The sequence below is a fragment of the Abramis brama genome (assembly GCF_963993115.1).
Source record: "Abramis brama genome assembly, chromosome: 17".
NCBI lineage: Eukaryota > Metazoa > Chordata > Actinopteri > Cypriniformes > Leuciscidae > Abramis > Abramis brama.
In genome coordinates, this window is record NC_139979.1 from 11,935,181 (window position 1) to 11,960,463 (window position 25,283).

Consider the following 25,283-nt stretch of genomic DNA (forward strand, 5'->3'; position numbering starts at 1 on the left):
TTTTCTGTCTCATGATCAAATGTGCCCGCCGAAACGGTTCTTCTCTCTGTCATGTAGCGTTTGCCGAATTATCAAAAATCGTCTTAAATTCTAGAATAAATTGTTAAATCAATCAATTAATAAAAATCCTAAAATGGTCAACTCTCTTTTTGGAAAGTTGGATTCATTCTATTCAATCGGTTCATCCTGCATCGGTTAATCCTAAATGGCCCTCTCTAGCTTTGGAAAGGCCGATTCATTCTAGTGAATCGGTTCGTTCGGACGGTTCACGTAAATGAACAGATTAAGGTTCATGACTTTTTGCGACTTTATGTAAATGTAATTGTTTTATTGTATTTAATATAATTTCGGTAAATTTTGCTACTGAACAGTAGGCCATTTAAACATGTTATACTTACTATGATGTGGTTCTTAAAGCATGTGTTTGGGTGTGGTATTTCTGAAAGAATATTGTAAAGAATCTTCTTTGAAACTTTGTTTATGTTAGCGTGACTTCGGAGTGGTAAGCATATGCAGGCTAATAGCTCACTGGCAGGTATAAAGTTCCTTTATTTGCTAAATGATTTGACAGAGTTTATAATGTCAGCCTTGTAACATTCTGAGTGGCTGTTTAATGTGTTGCTCTGGATGCTGTCCATGTGTCCTGGCATAGAACCATCATCAGGTGCCACGCAGCTACTAGCAGCTAGAATGTGACTGTGTTGGAAACATCAGCGCTATTTGTTTACATTATAAACAGAGTGTCATGGGGATGATCAAAATTACATTTTTATGTTTCTAATGTGCAAAATATAATAACTTTGGCTAGATTTTAAATAAAGATGTTATTTAATGCTTTAAAGGGATAGTTCATCCAAAAATGAAAACTCTGTCATTACTCATGTCGTTCCAAACCTGCAAGACTTTCGTTCATAAGACTTTCTGTCCTTCCATTGACAGCTACGCAACTACCAGTTTGACTCTTCAAAAAGTTCATAAAGAGAAAAAAAAGTTTAAAAATGTATCAGCGAACATAAGCTCAACTGAATCTGCTTGACGCACAAGAACAATCCTCTTGCGGAAGCTCAAACGTGCTGTGTAACACAGGAGAATGAACCTCATTGGTTTTCGCACATCAAGCAAACATGCTTGAGCTTCCATTTACCATAACTGATGATGAATGTTTATATGCCAAAAAAACCTAAATTAAACCTGTTCATCATATAAAGCTGAAAAATAATAAAGGGTTTGGAACAACACAAGGGTGAGTAATTAATGACATATTTTTTCATTTTTGGGTGAACTATCCCTACCATTCAGATGCAATATATCTGTGAAGGAGGATAAATCATAACCAAGTAAAAGTATATGGCCTCTTGTGCCAAAGTCCAGGATCCATCTAACATACATTTTAGAACATTATTAAAATGATTTATCTGTGCACATCTTTTTTTTATTTTTTTTTAATTCATGTGTCCTCGTAATCTTTAACTAAAATAACTTAATCTTCCACGTACTTGCAGCAACATCTCTTCTCTGATGACATGACAACCTTTCACTCACAGCAACAGCAAACCAAAACGAGACAAAGATCCAATTAATTCCCAATGGACAAAATCAAGTCCCACCCTACAATTTTTTTTTCTATTTGAGAAGCTGTTTTCACTCGGATATGTCACAGTAGGGAAGAAAAGTCTATAACAACGTTTCGTACCAACTTTAAGAAACAAGTCTTTTCTTAACTTTTTCTAATGAGTTAAACCTACTTGTTTTTCTTGCCTGTTACCTGCTTTGAAGATAGAGGTCACCAATTACTGGACTGCAAAGATCCACCCTCTGGATTAGTTACATCCTGACCATCATTTTTCATAAATGAACACAGCCTGTTCATAAACATGGGTGGTGCGAGGCTGCATCTAAAGCAGCACAGAAGGCACATTTTTGCTGCCACTTGAGGTAGAAAATGTGTTTATACAGCAAAACACTGGAAAATATTTAGCTCAGTGTCTGTGGTTTATAGATTCTCATGAAAACATTATCAATCAATGGCAAGGTTTTAGTTTTTTAGTTTTTTTACAAATAAAAAACACGATTATTCATATTACCCAAGAATGAACTAGTTTTAAATAAAAGTTTGGGAGCATTCCTTGTTGCAATTTTATCGATCTTTTAAATTTGAATAATATCATAATTAACAAACAGTCTTTTGGGTTTTTGAAGGTCTCTACAGATGTTTTTATTTTTTTTATTTTGTAGTTATAGATAGATAGATGGATGGATGGATGGATGGATGGAGGGATGTTTGTCACTAAGGTGAAGATCTAAATAAACAACATTCCAACCCAACTCCATCACAGGTTTTTTGTCTCTCAATGTGTGTTTTTGAGGGGTGGGGCCAGATGAACCTTCAGCACGCCGAAACTGCTCTAGATGGAGTTGGACGCAAACTTCGTGAGGTAGAGGCTCTCCGCAATGACTTGGATGCTGTCCGGAGTTTAAAAGTGGATTTATGTGGGACTTGTTTCAGAATTACGGCAGAGAACCGCAAAATAAACCAGGCCTCTATGGGCTCCATTAAAAGCGCAGTTCAGTGGAATTAGGAGATTTATCTTTGGGATTTTCTATTTAAAGTTATTTTTGTTTCTTTTCCATTCTCCCATGCCCAGTATTGCTCAGATTACGCACGGGGACACTGATGTAAACTGTCATGACATTTTAATCGATGTCAAAGCAAGTCAAGAAGCGCATGTCCCATAATAATCATAGTTGACAATCTGTTGCTCAGCCGCTGGTGTCTGCTAGCAGCGCGAGGAGAAGCCCATATTACAGACATATAAGAGCCTCGCGCTCAGTGGATCAATATGACGCTCGCTCGCGATACATAGTAGGTAGGTTATACGATCGGATTACTTCATTATTTCTAGTGTATCAAAACATTCATTTACGTCTGAGAGATCGCCACGGAATAAAATCCAGTTTCATTAGGCTATACCACGCAGAGCTTGAAACTGACATTTTTATGAACTAACCTAATATTTTCATTTTTTAGATTATCTGTCGAAATGTTTAGCCTACTTTGATTAGCCTATATGATGACGGTGTCTATGTATTGACACTTAAGTTTTTAATCATTATCATTTTATTTGATCAGTTAATTATTACCATTTTGTGTGACGAATTTTATAAACTTTTATTTCTTATAGGCTACTATTATTAACAATAATAATAGCAAATTATAGGCTAAATATTGAAATGTCTTCGTATTATTATTAAATAACATACAATCAAATATTGAAAAAGTTAAAATGTTATAATTAATAAAAGGATTATTTTTATTATTATATTATTATTACAGGTTTCTAGACCGAAAAAAAAAAAAAATGCTCACAATAAGAATTTTGAGTTACCTAATCAATGCTCTAGTCTTTGTCTTTGATTTATTATTGAGGGCCAAATAAGGTTGAGAATTGAGACACAGTTCATCAGGGATATCCAAGTTTGACCTGCCAGTTACTAAAATCCAGATCTTATGGTTTTTAAACATCCCTTGTTCTGTCTCTTGCCCAGTGTTAGGTAATCTGGCACCAGCATTCTGCAGTAAAACCATTAAGTGTTGTTGAGAGGACCAGTCCAGAGGGAGAGATGAAGGTATAGAGATAAAGACAGGTGCAGTCTGACAGCTGCACGCTTGGTGCCAGTAAACAGATTTAACAGCGTCATTTACTGCCTTAGACAGATATTTCAATGAAGCTGCTGTGGTCCTGACTCATGGGTGCTGGCGTAGGTCCACTTCGGATGAAGAGAGAGTGTGATGTTGAGGGCAAAGAGAGGGTCACCCATTAGTGTGCTGAATCACATGGATTGTTGTGCTGACTGAATACATCAGATTTATTGTATACTTTACTCATAGTTATTGCATGATCATTGGTTAGTTTTGTGGTTTTATGTTTGGCTGCCGTATTTACTGAAACAATGTTCCAAAAAGTACTTTATGTGCCAAATACACACTCCGATCAACCATTTTAAACACAGCACTAATTCTTTGTCAGGTCATCACCGTTTCTGGTTTTGAGTCTAGTCCATAGGCTTTTATTGTTAGCCATTTGGGATGGATGTTGAACGTTTAACTTTCTTTCCTCATTTCTGTGGGGTTTCTTGAGCGGAGGATTTCCAAGGGGTCTGGGCCATGGTTCCAGAACAGGCCAGACAGACATCCACTCTGTTTTTGCTCTGCTTTATTACATACTCTGTTTATGGCCTGTTTACTGCTCTGACCTTTTTCATGGTTCTGCCTGAACTTGCTGAATACAACTGTCTGAACACATGTTCTGTGGATAGACTGGGCTGTTGGCCTTCATCATACAAGATAGAAAAAGGCAGTTTAAAGAAACAAAGAAAAACAGTTGTTAATATACTGAAATGGACTAGAGCTGAGACCACCGGTGGTCCTTGAGGGATTCTAGGTGGCCCGCTAGTTGATTGGCTGATAGAAAAATATTTTATATATTAAAGTAATATTGTGAAATATTATTACAATTTAAAATAACGTTTTGTTTTATTTTAATATACTTTGAAATATAATTTATTTCTGTGATGTAAAGCTGAATTTTCAGCATCATTACTCCAGACTTCAGTGTCACATGATCCTTTAGTCTTCTAATATGCTGTAATGTTAAAATAGTAATGTTTCCAAACTTTTGGCCAGTTCTGTATATATTACACTAACTTTGAATTAAGTGACTAATTTATACTCAATGAATTAGTTGATTCATTATTTGATTCATAAGTGTCCATAAAAGTTCAGTCCAACTTCTCAGATAATTTAGGTACATTAGATGAGTCTAGATCAGTCATTTCATTGAAATAAAAGCAAAATTGCAGTCTAGCAAAATTATGGATCAGTGGCCGACCTTGAATGAAATTCAAAATTGTTTTGCCACCTGAAAAAGTTTGGGATTCAATATATTCTATATACTGTCGAGTTAATTGCTGCATTGTGCAGTTGATACATACATCAGGAGAAATTACACAGACAATTTAATATTCTTACTATAAATGAGACAAAATGAGTTTTGGTTTGTTATTTAGTATGAGCACAACAGTAATGAGCACAACAGAAGAACAGGATCTGTTGTTTGTGAATGAGAGAGCAAAGACATGAAAAGATGTCACAGTGTCCTAAGAAAAGCTCAAAGGCATAATTGGTCAGATGGTGGGGATGCCCCTCATGCTGCAATCAGAAGCTTATTTGGGAAATGACAGTAGATTTGCTTGGATTCGACTTAAATGTAGATAAAACATTATTGGTTGAAAAGAGGAAGGATTTACACACAGTTTTTGATTAGATTTCTCTTTTTGATTTAGATAGAAATTTTCCCTTTTTTATTGATTTCACATGAATTCTGAAAATGTAAACTATCTTTTATTTTCTGGAGAAATGCCCTTTCTGCTTCCAGGGCGATATCATATCTGTGCGTCAGACTTGACATATCTCTCCAAATGAATACTGCTGACGAGCGCTACGAACAGCAGGCAACAGGAGGTTTTGGCTCTGGGTTATAAATACGGAGAAAGTGTCAAAGACATTGGAATATTATTCATTGCCTAATATAAATAAACTTTGGGAAAATAAGATGTCCTCAAAATTTTGGTGGAGAGAGAGGATGTTGTAAGAAGATTTCTTCTCATTCCTTCAGACTAGAGATCATCGTTTAATGTTTGATGTGCAAGATAAATATTGTTTCCTTTTTTCCCCCTTTTTTAAATCATGTCCACTAAACACATCTGTATATGTGGTTTATACATTTTTGCTGTCGCTTAGTTTTACCACATCGCTGTAACCAAAGGATCCTTTTAACAACCCTTCAACAAAGAGAAAGAAATGTTTCTTGTTATTTATGATGTATATCGTGCTATAACTTCTTATTAATAATGTTTTATATTTGCATGACATATTTGCACAAAGTGGCTTTTCCACCCGCTGCATTTTCACCGTTGCTTTTGGAAGTCAAATTAAAAGCAAACAGAGGAAAAATCATGTTTGTCTTGCATGTCAGTTCATAAATTTCAATTTCAGCTTTTCATATTTCAGGAGCTCAAATGAAATATAGATATCTGTCGAGTTTTTGTTGGCATTTAAAAGCACTTTTTGGTATGCTAAGAATTAACAAATAACATGATACAAGATCCAGAGGACCTGTGGCCAAATATGGCCCTGCTTTCCTGAAACTTCTAGGCATGATGTCTCTCTTGCGTAAATCCAGAACGCTCATCCATTTCTGCTGGAATGTGATTAAGAATCATTCTATAAACATAACTATCTGTCATAGTGAGAGGCGTAATGTGACCGCTTTCTTAGCTTGAGATAAAAAAAAATTCTGCCTATTGTTTTCTGACAGATGGGGTAAACATGTTTTTTTCCCCCCCTCCATTCCTCACTTTTGGAAGTGCATCGACTATAAGTTATTGTGGTATTTGTTTCACGGTGACCTATTTCTGATCAAATCAGTTTTAGCTCCAGTGGCCGGACTCTATAGCTCTTTTCAGTCTTAATGGGAAATTACAGTTAAAATGAAGCATTTTGTTTGCTTTCCCGGCTCATGAATCTATCTGGCAAAGGAAAAAATAAGCATGGCTGGAATGTGTGGTTAAAACGGACAAAATACCAGTTTCAGCTTATGTTTCACAAACTATTGTGTCTGCATTTGTAGTTCCAGACCAGACATCCATGAATCAATTTAACAAATTTAGAGCGCAGAAATGCTGAACTTCGTTGAGAAAGAGCAGTGATAGAGATGAAAGAGTGCAGTTATGTAAGCCCTCCGTAAGGCTATTTTCTTTCCGTCGCTTTTTCCTCGATTCCAAAAAATATTTCATGACAGTTTACAGAAAATGCAAAAGTAGTTTTTTTAAGTTTTAAAAATCTTGCATCTCTTCCCCGTGGCAAAATATTTGGACTTTCTTTCTTTTATATACATGTCTCATTGTGCTTTTTCTCCCCCCATTCACCCACTCCTCTCCACATCCAACTCCCTCCTTCCCTCGCTCGCCCCCTTTTCTCTGTCTCTCCGCAGCAGATCTTGGCACTGACGGATGCGTTGTCACGCGTAGGAGTCCAGAACCTTTCTCCATCTCTGTTTTTTTTTTTTTTTCGGCACTCACCCTCCTCCTCCCAGCATCCCTAATAAGACACATGCTCCTGGGCTGTGTTGCTCACTCACGTTAGGATCTCCTGGCAAGCTCCCGCCACAAGCTTCTCTCTCTTTTCTCGGTTTCGCCCCAGGCTTCATGGGTTGAAGGGCAGTTTGCGTTGTTCACAAGATCTAATCTCACCCCGGCTCTCCGCACCCAGACTTCATCATTCTCATCTTCATCGTGTTGAGTGCTATGGTTTGTTCTCCAAACATGTTCGGACTTGCAGAGGCCTCCAGCCAAGGGCTCCGCGACCGGCTGTAGTCGACTCTGTTCCACCTGCCACAGCGTGAAAGGGGCGCCCTCAGCTGTGATCTGTCTGCCTGAAGGCGGGACCCAGCGTGACTGGGCAGCAGGGACTATGCATTTGGGACTGGTGGTGCTGGCAGTGGTCTTCCTCAGTTCCATGGGTCACGGTGATAACCTCAAGGCCTCCAAAGCAAGAAGACAGAGACGGAGTGAGTGTTGATGTCTGTCTTTTTCTCTCATCATTAGGTAGCTCGGGTTAACTGTCTCTTATGACACAGTGCAGCGTTTCACATTTCATTTCTTTGTCAGTCCTTAATATTTGTGGCTCATTATAGTGTTTCTGACTTCCTTGGAATGTTTTTGTCATTTTTTCGAGCCAGTTTTGGTGGGGTATTACTTGTTTAGGACCTGCTCTGCTGCTTTTAATAGCAACTTTTCTTTTAAAGGCGAATTGCAAATGAGCATGTCATGTTCCAAAGTGTGGTCAAATTTGACCGATTAGAGTTTTTTTTTTTGCCTGGATTCAAGAGCAGAGCAACTCTAACCTTTTTATGACTTTTTTCATGATTTATTTCTTATATGGAAAAGTTAGTTTTGAAACCGACACATTGCAGCAGAACTTACTTCTAATATTGCAATATGTTTTGTTTCATATTTTAATGAACACTTTATGTTTACGGAAAGTGACATTTAAGTGGCGTATCTTTTTTTTTGTGTCGTATAATGCTGTCAAATACTCAAGTAGTTAATGATTTGGGGCTTTAGAATAATGAAAAATCAACCTGCACATTGCAGCGGAGCTCACTTTGAAATATTACATAAGTTCTCTCACGTGCGTGCATGTCTTCTAGTAAGAGCACTGATGTAGGATTAGTTTCATATTTTAATGAACATTTATGTTTATAAAAAGTAGTGGCCTATCTTTTTGTGTAGGCTAGTATATTGCTAACAAATAAGTACTTTTGAGCTTTGGTATAATGTAAAAAAAAAAAAATCAACCTGACAATCAGATCAGTTTCTTATCATAATGTGAAGGGGTGAGATTATTCAGTGGGAAATGTACATTGACGACTGCTTGCAGTGGTGAGGAGTGTACAGCCTCCTCTAGAGGGAGTTGTAGGTAATGCAGAGACATTCACAGTGACTGTACAAAGCTGAACATCTGAACACAAACAACGAACAAATGCACATCGACGGATCTTCTTCCGTCTGTTATTCAAAATGTAATCAAATATATATTTCTGCAAGCATGTTTAAACGGGTTAACTGTGTCTAAGGCAGGTAATGGCATTCGTTTTCAAGAGGATTTCGCACGTCACTGCGCGCGCAATTCACACACAAATTACCGCGGGATGGCGGGTGTTCATTTCATAAACTGAACAGTGGTAGCTGAATGTATAAATTAAAGGTAGGGCAGCCTATATGTCCAAAAAACTAGTAATGTCATACTTTGTGGTAGTGCTATCTTGGCGTAATAATCTGTTTGGTCGTAAAATGTAGGCTATTACCTACCTTACTGAAATGAAATCGAATGAAGGCTGTCTCCTGAATCATTCATTCACAGACAGCATACGATTACGAAGATGTTAAACTAATAAAGATCATCATCGCTGGCAAACAATATGATGCATTTGCAGATTTGCTTTCACTTGACGGTCCACGGCCACTTCAACGCTCTTGATGTTCTTAAACCTTCCTGTTACGACACCGAGTGTGAAACCACTTCAGACAATTCTGTGCATGAACGGAACAAATCATTCAAACTGATTTGCGAACCAATTTAGACAGATCTGCCAACTTGTTTGATGAAGTCTTTGAACAGAATCGACTCAAAAGAGTGATTCATTTGTGAATTGAGCATCGCTTATGCCACAGAAAAAGATATAGCGCGCTTCAAAAAAAAAAAAAAAAACTACGCATTTAACAACATATCGCATTAAAATAAAGTAACGAGAGGAACGTCGTCCAACGTAACGAAGTAAAAGTAGCCTACAGGGTTTTTTTCCCCATTATAAATGTAGGCTACTCGAGTTAAAGTAAAAGTAGGCCTACCCACATTTAAATCTACTCTTAAAATTACAATTTAAAAATAAATAAATGTAACGAAGTAAATGTACTTCGTTACTACCCACCTCTGCGTTGCACTAAGACTAGAAGTGCTAATCAAAACACAGCACTGATGAGAATGTAGAGCTATCTGTGGAGAAATAAACAGTGTGTAACTTGGTCGAATAAATCAGCGGATGCTTCACTATCTGTTAAGACTTCTTGACCTCACTGTAAACTAATCTGACCAGTGCTTCTTGATAGTGGAGTTTTTAGCGTTCTATCAACAAAATGAAAGCAAACACCTCTGACAGCTGTTATTATAAGTGATTGATCAGCAGTCACACTTTAGTGCCTGTTGGTACTTTCCTGCTTTTTTTCTCTCACTCTAAATATATCCAAACCATACTAGCAAAACAACTTATATTTCATTTCGTCTAAGAGTTTATTTTTGTTCGTTATAAACTATTTTAATTTATGATATCGCTCTGTACATTAATCCAGCTATTCTGCCTACTCTGTAATTTTTCTCAGTATTTTTGCCCTGTTTTCCAGTGAAAAATGTCTAAACATTCATTAATAAGCATTCATTTTAAAACACTTTTAAAATTGTGTAAGCAATAAGATTTGTTTTCAGGGAATATATCTATATTTCTTACCCTATATTAGCATTTTTTTTTCTTGCTTAAAGCATTAACCTCACTAAATTTAGCTAGACTAATGCTTTAAACAAGAGAAAATATATTTCCCAGTGGAATAAGCTAAATAAATTGAAATCAGGAAATATTCTCATATAGAAAGGAAGTCTGACGCAATTAATTTTGTTGAAAATATTTCAATATTTTTAAACAGCTTGCCAGCTAAATTTGAAATCAATTTATGTGTATGATATCCTGTTTATTGAATTGTAGTTCCTCAATACACTGATGATGATTTCTGCTTTCCAAGAAATATTCTACTTGTCTGTTTCTGTTTGGCCCCTCTCTGAATTTTAAGTCATTGTGAACCAATGTTCTGCCACAGCTTGTAGGGTTAAAGCCTTTTTCACATGAACATGTTCAAAGTGGAAAACGTTAATACAGTACAGCTCATCACCAACAGCTTATATAAACAGTCCACCTAATGATATTTCAGGGATAATGAAAGGGGAAAAATGTTATTCAGCTGGATAAAATCACTCATTTTATGGTTTCAAGGGGGATACATGTGAATGTGAGCAGCACAGTCTGACAATTTTGTGATTAAAGAAATGAAGACGGCCATGTATTCTGGGTAAAGATTGTGCAAAATAATTAGTAATAATATTTTGATTACTTTCATACAATTTCTTACTGTTTGATATATTTCCATATTTTTTAAGATATATTTTAAATGGTTAAAATGAAGGAATCATTCTAGCCCAGAATAAAAAAAAAATATGAAGATGTCACTGTGTCTGGAAACGGAGGTGCATTCGTTTTAAGAAACCAGAGATTAACATGATGCCAATGCATAAACAATAAATAAAGCAATATCTTTGACTTGAACTGGCTACATTCAGTTGTCCGAGAGTCAACTGAAAGGTGCAGAACTCTTAATTTTTATTCACTGACTGTGTTGTTGTTTATTGTCAAGTTCAGCTAGTAGTTGTGAATGACCATTGATAATGCAGGCAGAAGTTTGCAATTCTATTCATAGTCAGTGTGTGACTTCACATGGATTAGTCCATTATGTATGAAAAAATGCTTGTTTAGTGATGTTCCGCAATTTCAAGGAAATTTTAGATTCTCTGCTAGTAAATTGCCTTAAGAGTTCGGAAATTAGATATTTCAGGGTATTTTAGGTTGAATGATGATCTCATTGTGAGTTTGGTCATAAAAAGGTCTTATTTATTCCTTGCACTTTTTGTAATCTTTCGCTTGAATCCAAAGGAGACCTTCTAGTCATCATATTAGAACACGGTCTAGAAGTGCAAAGGCTGTCTTTTTTTAGTGTGTGCAAGGTTTGTGTGTAGTACATGCAACCTAACCAACCTTCCTACATATTTGTCCGGGCTAACTGCCGCTCAATAGACCCGTGCAAAACAATTTTTCACGTTCATCATTTATAATGATAGTTTCATATTTGTTGTTCCTGCTGAGAGGCCTTTTCATTTATTTCAGCTGTGGAGAGGAATGCAGCGATCTGGTAAAGGACACCCATATGCCTGAAAATGATTCACTTCTAAGCAACTTTTTATGGACTTTTTTGGGTGGTTGGTGGTCCTTGTTCAGCTGAACCCACCAGGGAGCCCCTGCTACTGAATATTAATAGTAAATCATTTTAATATTAATGTTTTTTTTGTTTTTGTTTTTTTTTATTGATGGGATGAGATTATATGATCTAAGTATTTCTGTCATGTTTTCCAGTAAAAAAACATATGTAAACATTCTTAAAATAAGATCATTTTAAGGGATTTAATCATCCATTAGGTTGCATCACTTACTGTACGTGCAGCTTATTTACAGCTAGACGGTTATTTTAACAGCATAGAGATTGATTGCCTTTTGAGTATGTATATTTAAAGCTGATGCTACACACATAGACCCATAAATTAAAGCAGATGACCGCGGTTTTGACTACCGGGAACAGGATGTGCACTCTGACATGCTTTCAGTGTAATCGTTTATTTCTTCTTGGCCTCAAACACAGAAATTTTTGGACGTTTAAAGCAAGGCATGAAAGTCACAAGGGATGAGTGAGCTTTCTTAGATATCTGTAGCTGATTTTATTTCATCATGTGTCAGCACTTTGGGGCACCTGAACAGAACGAGAAAATATTGAAGTTTCAGGCCCCTTTGTCCCTAGTTGACCCATCACAAATCTGTGCGTGATGTCCCCAAATTTTGACCGTATAATTCAAAAATACTGTAACATCATCCAATGAAAGATTTCCACATGAATGTTGCAAATGAACAGCATGAAACGAACAAGGGTACTTGGCATAAATGAGCTGTAAACACAGAACACTGTGTGTAATAAGATAAACCAGTGCCATGTTTACAGCCCTGCAGTCTGAAGTGCTGTTTAGAAATCCTCATGCTGATGTGTCGTAATGAATCGCCTGTTCTCACAGTGCTCTCTCAAATGAATTATATTACACCTACCGAGTTTGTATTATCATACACTGTTTTGCTCAAATGACTAGCATAGCTTGTCACATGTTGTATTTTGGATCTATCCGTCTGTCTGTCTGATATATCCGTCCGTCTGTCCATCTGTCAATCCTTCTATACTGTATATAATATAATACATTTATTTATCTTGATATTTAGGGGTGATGGTAAACTCGTAGTAAAGGACCTTGGTTGTTCATTCAAAGGCTGCAGGTTCAAATCCAGGTAGGGGTGGCTGAAGAGTGTATCTGACATTGTAATCCAGCTGTCTACTCCTGTGCAAGGCACTTAACTACTTGGGAACTAGTCATCGTAAGCACTTTGAATTACAAAGGGTGTTCTACACTGTAAGAAAACACTACCAAATATCACGCTCACTCCTATTTTTCTGTCTTTCTTTCATCAGTAAGCACTGAAGTACCACCATCATGCTCAAATGGCTGCGAACACTGCTCAGAGTACAACGGCTGTCTTAAATGTCGACCCCGACTGTTCATCCTACTGGAGCGGAATGACATCCGTCAGATTGGCATTTGCCTCGCTGCCTGTCCTGTTGGATATTATGGCATTCGAAATCGGGATATGAACAAATGCACACGTGAGTCTTCAAGCTCTGCTGGGATATTTTTATAATGTCAAAACTGTAAATAAGTATACGGGGAGAATGAGGTAAGCTGTGATATCGGCATATCAGAATGATTTCTGAAGGATCATGTGACATTAAGGATTGGATGGCTGAAGACTGGTCACAGGAATAAATGACATTTTATATATATATATATATATATATATATATAGTAGTCAACATTTGAAGTGGATCAAAACCTTAGTTTCATCAAAGTTATACATGAATTTTGAACAATACCCGTTCTTGTCTTAGAAGTCTGTCTTTGATGAACTTTTTTGACTTTTTCAAATGTTGGCTACTGTATATATGTATATATAATAACAAACATTCATTTCACAATATTATACTAAATTTTTGCAGTCTTGGTGAACATAAGAGACAAAAATATTTAACTAAATCTGTAATATATATACACTTAAGATGTATTTTCATAAAGTAGCTTAAATGAAATTCATATTGTCCATCTGTCAGTCATAGGCAGATAAAGCTTATATAATATCAGATGACAAGAATTGCAATTTGCTAGGTTGAGGAGTAACACAGCTTGCCCACTGACACATCTTACCCCCTCTCCCCTCTTGAAAAATGAAGATGAATTGTGTGATCAACACAGCGTCATAAAATGACCTTTCTTTCCTGTTTGCACAAGCTTTAACGTCAGTTATACAGTGTTTAACATTATTAGGAAGAAGATGGCACAAATGATGCAATTACAAAACAATCACATTGTTTACCACATTCATTAGTAGGCTACTGTAACCCACCAATGACATTAAACTTGCGCATCTGACCCGTGAATGCCAAATGTTGAGGCAGCGATCTGTTTTCTCTTACTCTGCGAGTAAAAAAAAGGGTTGGGGGATGAAATACAAAGCAAAACATTGATAATACTGTAATACTGAATCTGTTTCTCCTAGGAAGTTTGTGTTATTATTGTAGGCTGTAAATGCGGAGGTCATGATAGTTCAACTCTGGCCATATTTCTTTCATTCTTTCTACGCAAACCCTACGCAAAAAGCATAATGAGGACTTACCTTTAAACAGCCTCTTTGTTTTAACAGTGCGCTCTCTAGGTTTCAGCCAGAGACTCGGCGGCCTGTTCCCATCATGTGCGTGAGCATTTTTACTGTGATAAAGGCAAAGCAGGGGAGATAAACAAGGAAATACCTCTCGTAAATTGATTGGTGGTACCTCTTTACTCCTGTTGCGGGAGGAAATTAATAGCTTTATTTGAGCCCTTTCTAACTTCAACCTACCAAAGATTTTCCAGTTGTAAATTGAATGTCTTGCTCCCTTTTCAAGCGTGTTTTGATAGCCAATTAGTGTGAACCACAGCTTGGAGTCATTATATTTTGTTATAGGAAGAAAATACTTTTGTTACCAAGATACACTCTTGCATCACTCCGCCTAATACCTCTCAGATGGTTCTGATTTAAACTTTCATTCTAGATAACCTTAAATTTAAATGTTAGCATCAAGGGAAGTGAGAAATTAGCAGAGCACTGTTTTTATTTCACAACCCTCTGGAGCCTTTAATTCATCATTTCTTGACTGTATACTTTACACTTGCTTTGAAATACCACATGCAGCTGTCCGCTAGTTAGCCTAAGTATTTTTATGACCAACACATTGAGACCGAAATGTGTTGTATCCACAGGTGTCGACTCCAAATCGCTCTGAACGTCACCAGACCTCTTATTGTCAACATTTCCCCTCGACGTATTTGTTTATTTCTCACTTGGAGTGTTTTTGTCGTGTTTTGAAAGACGGCTGTGCATGCGAACCCCTCCTTCATGCAGGCCTCTGAGTGGCTTCCCCGCTGCAATTATTCAATCAGCTGTGTGCATTTGATTTGTCTCCAAATCCCCATGATGTCTAGTTAACAACATTTGTCTTGCATTAAGGGTGCATTTGTAAATGCTTGAGTGGAAAAGAATTTGCTCCAAACATTACTAATTTAGTTGTCAGGCATTTTAAGTAGTAATTGAGAGCAGAGGTAATAACAAAAAACATGGCTCAAGTATGTTGTTGGGCCCTCTTCTGCTTTTGGCCGGGACTCAGAGATATCCGAGATATCCGTGTGCTGCTGCTCTGAGAAAGTCCCAGGTATTCGAACGGAAATTTAAGAACCTTAATTTTGCACATTTTCACATATGTCACGGTAGTTTAACGATTAAATCTGTTTTGCTAAATTATTAGCAGTCCTTCTTGATTCAAAATTCAAAAAGTCTGTGTCAGTCAGAAGACTGTTGGGGGGGGGGGGCATTTATAATCCGATTTAAAGCAGAAAATAATCGGTTTTAGGATTTTACATTTTGTATTACTTTAAAACATAGGGAACTTACCTAAAATGAGGAGCGTTTACCAGTTGGACTTCTGCTACCATTGAAGGACTTTGAAATCATTCTCAACATGAGTTTTAGAGCAGTTTTACAGCATCAAAGGAAAAGATTGAGAATGATATTTAAGGACTGAATGATATTTAAGGACTGGATCCCCTATTTATCATAATGAGATAATGAGGATAATAGTAATGGGATTATGAGTGGGGAAATAGATTCTGTTTCATGGTTTTCGTTCTGCCAAAATCCACAATTTCCCTCCAGTTTGAGGCAGTTTGTATGTTTGATCAAAGACGGCAGGCTTGTAATGAGACAGAGGTGTGATGAAGCCATTTAAGAGTCTTAACATTCTTGAATGGACTACTTTTTGGATAAGAAACTGTAAGAGCCACAACAACCAGATGGTTGTTCATAGTTTACAATTGATCTTGATGAAATGATTATTTAACTTTTTTTGTCTTTCTTCATTTTAGAATGTAAAATAGAAAACTGTGAGGCATGTTTTAGCCGCAACTTTTGCACAAAATGTAAGGAGGGCCTGTACTCACACAGAGGGAGGTGTTTCTCTAGCTGTCCTGAAGGATTCGCCGTCAATGGCACCATGGAGTGTGTAGGTGAGTGAGCAGCATTGTTTCTTATATTTTGCTTGCGTGTCTTTTTCAAACGATTCTTTCTATGATAAATGAGTGCCTGATATGTAACATATATTTCTGTTAGATTTGATACATTTTACCAGACAAATTATGTCTTCAAGTGCTAATGAACAGCATTTTAACACCTGCTATGCTTGATGAATTTAGTCAAACATGAAAAACTATTTGTGAGTGTTATATCACTGTGTCATTTACAATTACAGTTCACACGGCCAGGTTTTGTGGTTAATGCAGTTTTTAAGAAACATTTAGTATTTAAAATGTTATTGTGTAAAGATACACACAATGATATTGAATTAATATAATATTTCATAATAACAGTAATGTACCAAAATCTTTTTCAAAAAGTTTTTTATTTGATATGCAGCCTGTGTATTTAAGCTATTTTTTGTTTTGTGCATGTCATCAGTTTTTATGGGCACATGGTACTGTGCTTCTGTCGTTGCAAATCATTTATGCTGCTGGAATGATGAAACTGGAAAGTTCTTGAATACCTTATGTTTTTTGTATTTCTTCAAATTCTCTTTTTCTGTGGTTTCTCAATCGCTGTTGAGCGGAACGTTGGCAAAAGGCCTATTGGATGATAAGGGTTTATTGATTTCTTTTGAAAATGTTTCTGTCAGAAGCAAGCAAACACAGCACTGATAGCATTAATCTCAATGGTGGTGCTGGCTCCTCCAGGCTGCTTGGCCTTTAAATGCAGAGACTCGACTTCCAGTGTGACATTGCGCCAAAGCTTAAGATGCCTCACCTGCGTCAATGAGTCAGTCCACCACTTTGTAATGTGTATTGTAATGTGGATTGTTTTTGGCATGGATGAGTTTCCTTTGACCTTCCTGCCCCCATACACATTAGACCAAAAAATTGGATGCTCAGAAAAGACCTTGTGTTTGAAAACAGCTCAATCCAATTGAAAGTCTGGAGCTTGACAGCTTGTCATTACGTTGAATAAAAATGGAGCCTACCTCATACAATCATAACACATGCTCTGCTTTTTAGAAAAAAGTAATTGGAAATAGTGAGTGATGCTGGGTTTTAGCAGTCTGAGTCCACTGTGGATTCTTTGGGTTTTCCTAATGCAATTTCTTCAACTTTTGTCTGGAGTAACCCCACCCAGAGGAACAAAATGTTCAAACCCCAAACAATTTAGTCTTTTCCCTAATGTCTGAAAATATTAAATGTGTAATTGGTACATACTAGATTCATTCTAAAAAAAATGGTTTTTTTTTGTTCTCTGTTGCAGTCCAGTGTGATCTAAGCGAGTGGAGTCCATGGGGCCCTTGCATGAAGAAGAACAAAACATGTGGCTTTAAAAAGGGTAACCAGACCCGTACCAGGGAGCCCGTACAGATTCCAAGTCCTGCCACTTCCACAGGGGCCGCGCCGCCCTCGGGCTGCGTCCCAGAGACACAGACCCAGAGTTGTACCGTGCAGAAAAAGATCCCTTGCAAAGGTAAATCAGAGAAAGATTAACAGAAAAATGTTGGAAAGAGGGTGGATAGGAAATACTTGCGCCAAAAGGAATGCGTGAAATCTGCTATCCAACTTCAATACGCATGTTTGCAAATTACAGATTTGTTGATTTATCGATCACGATTTTGGCCACTCGGAAAAACATGTAAACAGTCTCCTGAAACTAATTTGATTTCATTTATTTACGGGTTTTGACATAATACGGTGTAAATAAATCCTTGAGTGTTCCCAGTAAATAAACAGAAGCCCAGCTGGTTTGTAATCTTTTCGTTGCTGGCTGCGGATCTGAAGGCGGCCTTTTGTTAGTTGCTTTAACTTACTGGAAAGTGAGGTTAAAATGCTTCTCTGGCTCTCAAGCGGAAAAGGAACGTTAGTGGACCTGTAGTGGACCTGTTGGATGTAAATGTTTAAAGAAAAAGTCTGAACATGTAGTTTCTTCCTGCAGTTGCACTCGCCTGGATGGCTTGTGTAGATTTCAGCCTATAGGAGTTTATATTGAGGAAAAAGGTAGTTTATAGTAAGTGTACAAAAAAGCTTTCAACTATATCAGCTGTTACACTACCGTAAATTTCTCTTGAGCGACAAATCAGCATATTAAAATTATTTCTGTAATATCATGCGACACTGAAGACTGGAGTAATGGCTGCTGAAATTTCAGCTTTGTCATCACAGGAATAAATGATAGAATATTGAAAATAGAAAATAGTTATTTTAAATTGTAATAGTATTTCACAATATTACTGTTTTTACTGCATTTTCATCGAATAAATTTAGCCTCAGTGAGCATGAGACTTCTTTCAAAAACTATAAAAAATTGTTACCAACAATTGCAAAATTGCATTGAAAAAAACATTACCTTTCTGCATTTTTTAGCGTTATTATTTTCAGATGATTAAAAATTGTTTTAACTTTTCATTATTCAAGTTAAGCTGAATTAACTTTGTTTTATTTTCAGTATACTTTCTGCAAAAGAATGTGTTTTTTTTAAAGGAATCGATTGCCCAAAATAAAGAACCCTTGTTCTGCTTTAAACCCGAATTACATTTTCATCTGTGAAAAACAAGGATGGGAAGATGGTTATTGCAACCGTCAAGCTTAAAAAGCACATACAAGTACAATAAAAGTAGGCTAGTCAATACAATTTGTACAATCAGGTAATCTTCTGCTCCCTTAATTCGAATCTAGCATGCATTCAAGAACATATGATCAAATTTTTAAATGAATGCTAAAATTTGCAATAGACTAGCTTACAGAAGGCCTTGCAACATGTCATCGACAATACAAAAAAATCAAGCCAGGCTAATAAAAAGTGTTGACGTGATTGCGACTGCTTTCACTTGTAGGCTGTTTTTGTTTTCTCTTTTGTCTACCAATAGGCTAGATATCTCTCAAAAACTGAGGTCTCTTAAATTTAATCACATGTTGTTAACATTAAGGTGCAAGCATACCTAGATACCATATTCAAGCGATTCTTATCAGTTTAGGAAAATGCATGACTCATGACTCAGTCTAAATGCGAAGCTAATAGTAATGCCACCCATTGAGTGGTTCCTAAAATAAACACCTGAATATACCTTCTAGAGCTCTTAGTTTTCATCAAATTGTTGAGAAACGGTGTGTTCCTGGAAATTATTCATGCGAACAGCCTCACAAGCTCAAGTGCTCGCTGTTCTTCTGTCGGGAGAAGTGGGCTTTGCTGGACTAGGTGTGACAGCGTCATTTGAGAAATGAGAGGTAAATTTACTCTGCATGACGCCTGTATTGTGGAAAGAATTTTCACCCGGGGACGGGGTCCATAAGAATAATTAACAGTGAAATATTATAAACTGCCCCATAAAAGTGCTATATCCCCTGCCAAATTTCTAAACTTAGAGAGTCCACTTGTTGTAAAAGCTTTTGCAGAGAGAGAGAGAGAAAGAGAGAGAGAGAGCTATGGTGAACTAATAGGTCTGGACACATGTAAAGTCATTTGTTTGTAGTTCAATCTCATAATATCATATCATTGTCCTAACTATGTTAAGATATGATCAGTAAGAGAAGTGTTCTGCCGGCTGGAGTCAAAACATGTTTTCGCCACAAAAGCAAAGCGGCACCACCCAGACGAAAAGAATTAATGCAACTCAGGTGTCAAAGAAAGGATAGGTTATGGGATTGTATGACCCAAACGCCCTCTTTTTTTCTAAGTGCGTAAATGTTCACCTCGTGCTAAATTAGCAAGGCTGTGAATACATCTGCAGGAATTGGCTGACAGGGCTGCTGTAAAAATCACAGGGGGCAGTGCTTGTATAACACCGGTGATTTACTGGTCTGCAGATCTCACGCTTTGTGTTGATTATGCCAAGCTCCCCCCTTTCTCTTCCCCTTCCTGTAGCTTAATAAATGTCTTTGCACGAAAACCGAATACACTAAATGCGTGATTGCCTTTGTCAGGCGATGGTGTTTAGGTTGGATTGAGCAGCGCTGTAATTATTGCTGTCATAAATGAATGGATCCTCCCCAAGCGCTCTTACCGTTTTATCAAAGCTAACAAGTCTCCTCCATGTGGATCCAAAGGCTCCATTTCCTTCCATGTTTTTTTTTTTCGTTTCACCTCGGTTTTTAAATCGTGATTAACTGACACTTGAGTTGAGCTTTTTTTCACATTTTGTGGACTTAATGCCTTTGAATTCCTCACATGAACAAGATTGCTCTTCTCAAAGCAGTGGATACTAAACAATTGAATTCAATTAGACTTCTTTTGTTTTGTTTTTGGAAATCTTTCGGAATCTTGTCACTGATAAAACTATAAAATTATTTATTTTTATACAATACATACAACCAAGGCCTAAAATTAACACTCACCAAGTGCCAAATGCGAGTAAAAATTGGCGTTGGCGTATATGAAACGGCGTCAATCGCCAGTTGGCCGTTAATATTTTAAGAATTCTAACAATGTTGCAATATTGTGAGAATGTGAATAAACGTGAACGACCCTCAGGACAGATGACAGGCCAGTTTGGCATTGTCACAAAAGTGCAAGAAGACAGGAAAGGGAACTCAATTAGTTTCTCGCATGCCCAGAAATCCACATCTCAGACAGCACGCGAAAACCGAATGGAGCTCTCTTTCATGTCTTCTTGCGCTTGAACAGACATATTCAAACAAAAATATGTCAAAATGGTATCCTCATAAACATTGTCAGTTATGTCTTAAGTGAACGTAAACAGCTGAGAAAGAAAATATATTCAGTATATTGGATCCGTGCATTAGCTCTTAAAGTGACAGCAGCCTAATATTATTGCTGCTGTCTGTGTTTTTAATTTGATTCAAACAACAAAAGGCAAATAAAAATCACTCACTGCTCTTGACTAAATAACTTTTGTAACTTTAATAAGGATTAATCTATGTTTCATGGCTGGTAAAAAAATATTTATGGCAGGAATATTTAGGCCCTGTGTACAATATATTTATTTTCGGTCCTGGGAGGTTTCACCACTTGTGAATCTTTCAGTAGGTTACATTGTTAAGCCAGTAGGTGGCAGCAAGTGACTTTATGAGTGATGAGTGAGTCATTGAATCATTCATTTAAATGAATTGTTCAAACCACACTGATAAAAGGAATAGTTCACTTCTTTCTTCTGCTGAACACAAAAAATTATATTTTAAAAGAATGTCGGTAACCAAACAGTTGATGGACCTCATTGACTTCCATTGTATTTTCTTTTCCTTCAATTGAAGTCAATAGGGCCTTTAAAAAAAAAAAAAAAAATCATTTTTAAGTGAACTATTCCTTTAATTTAGGAACCAAACAAGTGACTGGCTGCGTCCGAAATCGCATAGGTATACCTTCTTTCGGATAATTAATTACTTTGACTGCTAAAAAGTACATTGTATGTAGTATGAATGTGTGTTGAATGTGGTACTGTGGTACCGTGGTACTTTTCGCATATTGTTTTATGAATGCTGTGAATTCAGACAATTCTCTGTTCACATTCTGTTTTTCACCTACTATATATTAGGGACGCATGCAATTCCAGATGCAGCCACTGTCTTTATGAGTGAGTGAGTGAGTGAGTCATTGAATCATTCATTCAACTGATTTGTTCAAAACACACTACTAATTTGTTCAGGAACAAAACAAGTGAGTGTCTTAATTGAGTCATTCAATCCAACGATTTGCTTAAAAACAATCATTCAGAAATGAAACACCACTACTGTGTGTTTCTCCGAGACGTGCTCCGGCTCTCCTGTGGCTTCATTTGGAGCTATCTTCGCTAGTAGAGCAAAACAAATGAAGTACATGGCCATATTGTGTCATATACAAATAGAGCTGCTCTGAATAGTGCTTGTGATTACCTGCAGCCGGATAACAGAACAACAGCACTCTTTCTCTTGTGATATTAAGAAAATGTTTAGTTGTTGATGCTCCAATTATGTAACATTATATCTCTGACATATATAGCTGAAATAACTGCTGTTTGTCCTTTATAGACATTTGTAGTCCTTTATAGACATTTGGCAGGTTTGTTAAATAAACTGAGGGAATTCTAATTATTGCTTACCAAGTCCATTAAACTCTTAAATGTTTGCCAAAGAAAGTTGTTTTTTGTGTGTTTACGATGATGCCATTTCAAGTAAAAAATCTGTAAAAGTGAAACTGCTTTTTATATAACTCTTATTAACAACCAAAGGTTTAATTAAACAAATGTTTGTTTGCGCCCTCTCCATTCTATTTTTAATCATGCATTTTATATAGAAGCAAATGCAACAGTTTGTGGAAGAATATCAGGGCATTGAGATGAGCAGAGAGCCAATTTCAGGAGCCGCAGAGTGGCTGTGTGTGTGGCTCATGTTATCAAGTGCAGAGTGAATGCTCTCCAGCACCAAATGAGTGTTGACTTTGGTTTCCAGGGAACACTGAGACTCACAACACTAACTTCATAACAAATATCAGTCAGTCCGGAGGCCCTGACTCCCCTCTTATAGTAGTGCAAGTGAGGCTGATGGGAAACAAACCAGCCTGTTTTTCAGTACGGTTTTAGGACAGTACTATACACATTTGGGTATACGCTTCTATATGCACAGCTTTAGAAATGTTTTTTTTTATTAATCATTTGTATTCATATATATATATATATATATATATATATATATATATATATATACATTTTACTAGATATTTTATATACTTTTTATTTCCCTAAAGCTAACCTCTTCTCAACAATATATAAAAAACATAAATGTAAATTGGCAATAATAATAATAAAAATTTTGTGTGTTTGAATTTCATTTTTAATTAGCTTAAAATGCAAAATTACATATGTATTATCTTAATTGTATGTCTTGGATATTTTCTTCTTGTTTTAAGTATAAATTGAAAAAGATTTAGTGAGGTTTATTCTGAAAGCAAAAAAAAAAAAAGCAAAAAAAAAACTAAACCTAGCCCAGGTGAGAAAAAGTAACGCAAAAGTAACGCAATGCATTACTTTCCATAAAAAGTAACTAATTAACACAATTAGTTTCCTTTTTTAGGAAGTAACACAATATTGTATTGTGACATTACTTTTAAAAGTAACTTTCCCCAACACTGATCGCAACTTTCTTTTATTTAGGGGAAAATAAGAAGAACCCACAGAACCGTGGAGAGAAAAATGGCAAGACCCGTGGACGAGACTCGAAGGAAAGTGGCAAAAAGAAAAAAAAGACCCCGAACCGGTCCACCACTGTCCCCACCATTACAACGAGCATGGTGACCTAACCTTATTATAGTGTCAGGTGAGCCTGAGAAAGAAGAAGGCCTGGCCCACCTTTGTTGGCTGAAGACAAACAGTATTTGATTGTGACATCAAAATTATGCAAAAAAAAAAAAAAAAAAAAAAAAAAGGAATAACGCTGCTACACGTAAAACATGCTCAATGAGAACTGGAGGATTGCTGTACTAAATAATGAACTGTGTAAACTGAGTAAAGCTTGAGGGAACCAAGGAGCTGGGTTGATTAGTCTCATGCTATTTGGAAGCACCCAGAAAGACTGTGCGTGTGCAGGGTCGTCTTTTTGTAAGCCTTCCCACAGGAAACAACATTGTTTGTGGTTGGCAAAATGTTCCATATGTTTCTCTTTAGACCTATCAGAAAGGTTTCTGAACTATAGAAGACACTGCAAATGAGGCCCGCCGTCCAAAAAGAACATCTAAAATACATTAGAATCTCTTGTGATTCACCTAATCCAGCTGTAATCACATTCTTTTTATCCAGAGTTGGATCTCCTTATGTTCGTGACAGGTAGCAAATAGTCTTGAGTCTGTCTGCGAGTCTGTCTCAGAGTGAAAAGTATTTTTTTTTGTTTTCTTTTTCTTTCTGTTGTTTATAACAAAAGAAGGCACTGGAACTGATATTGTGGTTTACAGAGAGAATGTGGAGAAAGAACTTTAATGATGATGAAACTATCCAAACATGAAGAAACGCACTTATAACTTACGGTTTTACTTGTTTTAGTGGTCTATGTAAAATAAAAGTCTTTAGTTTAGGGGAAAATAAATACAATATTTTCTGCACAGAAGAAGGCAGCGATAATATGTGACCCTGGATCACAAAACCAGTCACAAGTAGCACGGGTATATTTGTGGCAGTGGCCAAAAATACATTGTATGGGTCAAAATATTGATTTTTCTTTTATGCCAAAAATCATTAGGATATTAAGTAAAGATCATGTTCTATGAAGATATTTTGTAAATTTCCTACCGTAAATATATAAAACATTTATTTTTGTGAGTGAATGCAGCACAATCGCAAACATAAATGGACAATATTCTCAATGTTTCGAAATATTGTTATATCCTCACAAACCATACATCAATGGAAAGCTTATTTATTCAGCTTTCAGGTGATGTATAAATTTCAATTTCATAAAATTCACCCATGTGACCCATGTGTTGTGGTCCAGGGTCACATATGAGGAATGTACAGTGTTTAAGTATGTGTATGAAAGATGAAAGTGATTGTGTGCGTGTGTCAGATTGTGTTTTTGAATCTGTGTTCTTGTGTGCACCTTTATGTTGTAAAGCGAGGAGAAGAGAGAGGTCAACAGTACATTTCTTGTGACCAAACCAGTTTGGAACTAAACCAGCACAATGCCTAAGCAGCATTGATTATATGCTTTATAGGTTTTTCATTGCTCAGTTATCATATTTGCAACAGGTTCAATATATCACATCATTCATAATGCTTTGCAACATTTAGTATCAGTATCAGAGGAAGGAATGCTGTACATCATACAGTTATTTAAATGTAGCTTCCAGTCTCACTTAGTCTGTTTGCTTTCCACAGCATCTTGACCTGGGCTGCATTTTCCCAAAAACATTGTAAGCATAAGTAGATTGTTGAGACCTGTGGTGCTAATGGTTTCTACCATATACTATAGGCTTATTATGCTTTTGGGAAATGCAGTGGGTATTTACAATATACACCCCTAATGAGAATTATAACACTGAAAATGTCAGCTTCTGTTTATCTTGATGCAATATACATATTGTTATTATATATCTATTTCTGTAAAAATCTACAAGGCAAATAAACACTTAAATAAATGTTTGGATGCAGTTATTTGTATG

General features: G+C 36.6%; 1 protein-coding gene across 1 annotated transcript; it reads left to right on the plus strand.

Moving 5' to 3' along the window:
* The first annotated feature begins 2,737 nt into the window (after positions 1–2,737).
* rspo1 (R-spondin 1) lies at positions 2,738–25,253 on the plus strand. Its single transcript, XM_084088670.1, has 6 exons — positions 2,738–2,867; positions 7,053–7,628; positions 13,006–13,197; positions 16,043–16,183; positions 17,466–17,675; positions 23,287–25,253. The coding sequence occupies exons 2-6, from the start codon at positions 7,532–7,534 to the stop codon at positions 23,430–23,432; spliced, it is 786 nt and encodes a 261-aa protein (XP_083944796.1). The 5' UTR covers positions 2,738–2,867; positions 7,053–7,531; the 3' UTR covers positions 23,433–25,253.
* The last annotated feature ends 30 nt before the right edge of the window (positions 25,254–25,283 follow it).

Bases quoted from the DNA above. Each gene is read 5' to 3' on its own strand.
- rspo1 (XM_084088670.1), top strand. From the start codon at position 7,532: ATGCATTTGGGACTGGTGGTGCTGGCAGTGGTCTTCCTCAGTTCCATG. The intron at 13,198-16,042 runs GTGAGTCTTCAA...TCTTCATTTTAG, and splicing joins GGATATGAACAAATGCACAC to AATGTAAAATAGAAAACTGT. The intron at 16,184-17,465 runs GTGAGTGAGCAG...TCTCTGTTGCAG, and splicing joins TGGCACCATGGAGTGTGTAG to TCCAGTGTGATCTAAGCGAG.